The sequence below is a fragment of the Bos javanicus genome, chromosome 9 (assembly GCF_032452875.1).
Source record: "Bos javanicus breed banteng chromosome 9, ARS-OSU_banteng_1.0, whole genome shotgun sequence".
In the NCBI taxonomy this organism is placed as follows: Eukaryota; Metazoa; Chordata; class Mammalia; order Artiodactyla; family Bovidae; genus Bos; species Bos javanicus.
In genome coordinates, this window is record NC_083876.1 from 101860959 (window position 1) to 101866958 (window position 6000).

The 6000-nt window shown below is 51.0% G+C and overlaps 1 protein-coding gene across 2 annotated transcripts in view; it reads left to right on the forward strand.

The window, feature by feature from the left end:
* Positions 1-4108, forward strand: part of CEP43 (centrosomal protein 43) — a 28507-nt gene extending 24399 nt beyond the window's left edge. For both annotated transcript variants that reach the window (XM_061428541.1, XM_061428542.1), the window contains 2 exons: positions 359-455; positions 1858-4108. In XM_061428541.1, coding sequence (XP_061284525.1) covers positions 359-455; positions 1858-1932 — 172 coding nt within the window. In that variant the 3' untranslated portion in view covers positions 1933-4108. The remainder of the gene's footprint in view (positions 1-358; positions 456-1857) is intronic.
* The last annotated feature ends 1892 nt before the right edge of the window (positions 4109-6000 follow it).

The following is a 6000-nucleotide window of genomic DNA, read 5'->3' on the forward strand; positions in this document are numbered from 1 at the left end:
AGGATTTTATGCAATTGATGGTTTTTCTTGCAATTTAGGATTCATGTTTACTTTGTAACATACAGTATTTTGAGAAAGGAAATTTAAAAAATCTGGGTTTTCTTCTTTGATGCCATGTGACCACAGTCGCCATTGTGAGCCTTAGTTTTCTCATCTGTTAAATGGGTTGGACTGTGCCTGCTGCTGCTTCTAAGTTAGCTTAGGATCAGGTGAGATGGGATGTATGAAACGAATGACAGGTAATATTTTATTGTATTTTATTTAAAGAATTAAGATGCCCGAAACATGAAAGAATGGTAGTTACTCTTTCTAAATGCTTGTAATCAGAGTTCTTATTTTTATTTTTCCCTGAAATTAGTACCAGCCATCGCTCAGAGAAGAGTGAGCTGAGTATTGGGGAAGAGATTGAGGAGGACCTCTCTGTGGAAATGGATGACGTCAACACCAGTGATAAAGTACGAGGCCGCTCCTCCCCGGGGCCTGCCGTCTGTGCCTGTTGCCTTGAGTCACTGGGAGGCTTCAGAAGCTGGGAGAAAAGCAGTTGAAAATTAGCAAAGGTTTATGGTGGGGTTTCCTGCTCCAGATCTGAGAACAACACCTGTCATGAATGTTTTCAGTTATGGCCCGTTTTGCTTGTGAAATGCCTGCGTGTTATTACTGGGACTTCATTGCTGTGGGTGTAGGGCCACTCCAGTGGGTCAGGACTGGAGTCAGAGCCACTGCCTCAGGGTGTGGACGGTGTCGGCAAGGGGTCCTCGTCAGAGAAGCCCCTGTGGGAGGAGGTGGCCGCAGAGGAGCCCCGTGGGTGCCGGGGGAGGAGAGACTGGCTGCAGGTGTCGGCGCGCCCTGAGCAGGCCGGGGAGGAGATCGAACGGACAGGCACTCAGGGGGAAGTCAGGACTCGGTTTTGGAGATGCACACATGAGCTGTCTGTCAGCAGAGAGCAGAGTGCTCAGGTGTGTGCCAGGTGTGAGATGCCAGGTGGCACCTCAGGGTCGGGTGCTGATGCCCACGGTAACCCGAGGGCGGCTGCCTCTCGGGTCAGGGTGGCTCCCACCTGGAGGTGAAACTTGCTTTGCAGAGTGAGGTAGGACTGGCTGTCACAGACTACCACGGGGAAAGGCCTTCGACCAGGCTGCACTGTGTAACGACTCTGGCCCGCCGCCTTCTTCTTTGATGTGTGTTTGCTTCCGCAAGCTCTAGCCTGTGACCCTCAGTTTCTTCATTCCTGAGATGGGGGTGTTATGCCCCCTTACAGGGCTGTTCTGAAGGCTGAGTGATAGTATGTGAGGTGCCTTCTCTGGTCCCTGATACCATGTACTAAGTTTTCTTACCGTTTCACCTTATGTCATCCTAACGAGTCCAGAAAATACTGCTTTAAAGTTACCAAAAGAACTACAAACGGGTGATTTTAGCAGTCAGTCGTCTTGTTAATGTCGAGTTCACCTGGCTGCTCAGCTTCTGTTGTCGTCGCCAATTTCAAAACAGGAAGAAGAAAGTGAGGAAGAGGACTTTAAAAATATATATATACTTGGAGGATAATTGCTTTACAGTGTTGTTTTCTGCTGTGAATCAGCTGTAGGTGTAAATATGTCCCCTCGTTCCCGCCTCCCCCCCGCTCCCACCCCTGTTGGTCATCACGGAGCCTGAGCTGTGCTCCCTGGTCATAGAGCAGATTCCCACTGGCTTGCATCTTAGTGTGGTAATGTATGTGTTTCCACACCAGGACAAGGACTTTTCACTGTGAGTCAGTTTGTAGAGTGTAAGATGGTATTTTAAGTTACAGCAGTATGCTAAGAATCATTTACGACTGTTTTTTTGCTGACACTGATTCTCTTCTTTCTTCTGAACGACCAGCTGGACGACCTGACGCAGGACCTGACCGTGTCCCAGCTCAGTGACGTCGCCGATTACCTGGAAGACGTCGCCTAGGCCCGAGAGAGGCAAGCGCGCTGGTCAGCAAAGGACGGGACTCTGATCAGTTCCTTTTTCCGTCCAGACAATCACTCTTTGCTGGAATGTCTGCTCCCTGTTGGTGCCTTGTGTTTCAAAAGATTACAGATATTTTTAAAAATTAACCTTTCATTATACTAAACAACAATAATTCCTATTTGAGCCCATGTGTGGAAGATTTAATATTCCTAATTTGGTTTAGGTCCATGTTTCTCTATGAAAGTTGATTAGGCTCAAATTCACCACAAGGAGGGAGCTAGTACAATGCCAGTATTAAACACAGCGCGAAGGTGTCAGTAGAGCTGTCGGTCGCAGCTCCGCATGCTGCCTGCGGGGCTCCGGCGTGGCGGCAACAGGAGGGGCGTCTGCAGTCAGAGGGTGCGGTGGTGGGTGGTTCCGCAGGGAGCTGGCCTGTGGCCCGGAAGATCTGCAGCCTGGAGCCCGTCACTGTAAGTTACACTTGATAGGTTGATTCGGCTTTGCATTTCCTTCCATTTGGGAGGTCTTTTAGATCATTAAGGTTATGTTAAAATCCTCGTGTGTCCTTCGTTTTGCTTATTTTAAAGATTGAAATCTGGAGGTGCTTGTGGTTTTTGATTTGTGGAATCAGTTCGTGGAATTGTCCCTGATGTATTTGAGGTCACCACCCTGGTTCCGTGTAAGCAGTTTTATTCACAGGTTCTCCTCATTGCAGTTATAATTTATTATTTGTAAAGATGCTTTGAAACATATTAAATACCAAAATGCATCTGAAACCACGAAGCAGTGCTTTCATTTCAGATCTGTAAGCTGGTTAATTTAAATCCACACTGGACTGAAACGGTGGTCATGGCCTAAGACCAGACCCAGATGACCAGTTTTACACACTGCAGTCTCACTGGGGCCCTTCAGGGTCGAGCCGGGGATGGAGTTTGGTGCAGTCTGGTGTGTGTCTGCCCCCCGTGCTGCTGTCTGTACAGGTGCGGACACCGTGGTCCTGAGTGTTAAAAAGAGCTGCGGGAAGCGAGGCGTGCTTGTTGGTAAGCACAGCTGTGACCGACCGTTAAATTCTGTACTTTTTAATTTCAATTCAGACTTTTTATTAAGAGTCGCCTTTGTTAATAAAAGGAGCAAATTAGAACTTATTGATCTCAAGAAGTGAACAGACTTTGTGGTTTGTATACCAGGTTTTCATTTCATGAGTCTACAGACTTCACACGTGCTTACTGGGCTCTGAGATGCGAAGGGAGATGATAATGTAAGTATTCAGGTTATACGACATTAGAATCTGATTTTATAAAATTTCAGTGAAGCTGAACCATGAACCCCAAGAGGAAGCAAGGCAGAATGAGGGCGAGGGCGGCCTGGAAGCCCCTCTGTCAGCCCCAGCTGTGGGCGCTGGTCTTGGTCAGGCGTGGCTCTCCGAGGTCCGTGTGAGGAAACAGTGCTGATGAAGACCAGTCTGCTCTCAGAAGCCCCCGGTGTGCTTCAGAAAACGTGTCTCTTGGATGTCACGTCTGTGAACAGTCACTTTCTGTAAACATTAGAATTCTGTTCTGGCCCTCTGGAATCTGTCAGATATGTGATTTATTTTTTGTATTGTTCGATAGGAGGTAGATTTCTGTGATTTAAATGATTAAAATCATTTAATTAAATCATTAAATCGTTAAATGATTTAAAATCATTTCAGTGGAATAGTCATTAGGGTGTGGCTCTTTAATCTTGTGGGAAACTTTTGGATAGTACCATATGAAATTTGTCATTTTTCTGTTGCCCCTAGAGTCTGATCTGGGGGAATGGGGAGAAAGATGCTAAATAGGAGACTCTGTCATCACGCGCTGCGTCTGTCTGAGCCAGGAGATTTAGTAGCTTCAAACTCCGCTCTGAAAAAGCTGTTTCCATGTGTGTTCCTTGATTAGACAAAGTTTTGCTTGTGATTAGCATGTTCTTTTTGTTAAGAAATACATGGGAGAATTCCCTGGGTAGAGGAGCCTGGTGGGCTGCAGTCCGTGGGGTCGCAGAATGGTTGGGCCCAACGTAGTGACTAAACAGCAAGAAACACACACTGAAATACTAAGCCAGGAAATAGCGTTTTTACCCTAAAACTTGTATTTTACATTGGAGTTTTTCAAGTGTTTTTTGTCAGATGCCAATAAAAGTCTCGCTTCACTGATGATTGAAGTGCGAGCTCACACTTTCATATTCTTCAGTAACAGTGGCCAAGGCTCCCCCATCCCCACGTTGCCCTTGTCCCGATCTGACCCCCTCCTGCCTCTGGCTGCTTCACCCTGTTCTCACCCTGGCACCTGCCGCCCGAGCCTGTGTGCCACTGCCGGCTGCCCGGTGGTCCTGCTTCGGGGTGTCCTTGCCTCGTTTCCCCAGAGCCCTGTCCCGCTGCCTCATCTCTGTCCTGGTCTTAGAGAAGCTCCCGCTTGGAGGGGAGGCCGTTTTCCCTGCTGCCCTGTCACTTCCTGTTTGCCCTGGGTGCCTCCTCAGTGCTGCCTAAGCTGTGCTGAGTGGGCGTCTGTAAGCTCCGTGGGAGCTGGCCTGCTAACCGGTGTGCCCCGCGGTCCCTGGAGCGGCGTTGAGTCTGCAGACTGTGCTCAGTACGAGGCCAGGGCGGCAGGAGCAGGCTCTCCCAGCTCAGAGCAGGGGCGGAGCAGGCAGTGTGTGGCCGGGCAGCTGCTGCCCGAGGACAGCACTGCGTGGTTTGGCGGGGCAGCTGTCCTTCCCCTAGACCTGCAGGGGCTGCCAGCCTCAAGTCTGAGGAGTGGGCTCGTGTTCAGTAGAGGCGGTCTCCTGGACAGTGGGCCCTGGCTGCCCTCCCGCCTCCAAGGTGCTCTCGAAGGAAATAGCCGTTCTGTCTGTGGCTCAGCGTGGACACTGGCAGAAGAGAAGCAGGGCTCGAGGTGGCCTGACTGACCGCCCGCTGGCCATGCCAGGAGAACAGGCGTTGGAGGACAGTGCTCGCTGGAGAGGCGTGCACCCTGCCGGGCAGCGCTCACCCTGCAGGGTCTGGCCCGGGGCTCGCTGGGCCCCAGCTGGTCTCTCCCTGCACCTCCACCCACCTCACCCGACATGTGTGCACTGCCGGCCCCCGTTGAAGGAAGGGGCAAGCAACGCAGAGGAAGGGAGGGCAGCACCTCCACGCACCATCCACACTGGACCCGGGTCCCCGGCGGGGAGGAAATGAGCAGTGAGGGACAAAGGCTGAGATGAACCGACAAAACGGCTCATCGTAGGGGACACAATTCAAAGAACAAAGAAATTGTAAAAACCTCATTGGAGATTTGAGACCATTTGTACCTAAAAAACTGGTGTGGAAAAGGAACAATCACTGATTTTTGATTAAAAGCTTGTTGGGTCAAATCATTCGGCTGAATGATGGGATAACTTCAACAAAAAGAGGAGCAGCCTGAAAGACAAAGTGCTCTCTGCATGTGTAGCAGAGGTGACCAAGGAGGAAGCAGGACGGTCGTGTCCGTCCACAGGGCTGCAGCTGAGGCAGGAGACGTTGGCAGAAGTGTGCTTCTGTTCAGAGACACGTGAGTGTCTGTGAGTGGAGCCAGGCCCATGGCCATGTGGACCCTGATTAGTGTGGAGAAAAGGCTCCGCCGAGATCATTTGAAAGGAGTGAGAATGAATTTGCCTGACTGCATGCTGGAAGTAATAGAGCAATGACTGCAAAGTTAGGAGGCAAGGTGAATTTTGAACTTAGACTTTCCACCCTGATTGAAAAAAGGAGCCTTCTGCCTGTAGGAAATAGCTCCCACGGCCAGGTGTGAGTGGGTCTGGTGTCTCGGTCTCGTGCCCCTGGGGTGGTGTGTGCTGCTCCTGGCAGTGGGAGAGGACCTGGGGGCCCGCTGCACCTTGTGGAGCACGCGGTGCCCTTGCCACGGCTTTGCCTCTGCAGATGGTGGCGCTGGGTAAAGTCAGCCTGCTTCCCCAGAAACGGGAAGGAGAAGAGATGGCCGGGGGGTCCCTGGCCGGGTCCCTGGCCTGCAGCTCAGGGCGGGTGGAGAGGAAGAGGGACGGGGGGAGCATCAGGATGGCAGAGGCGGGACCCCA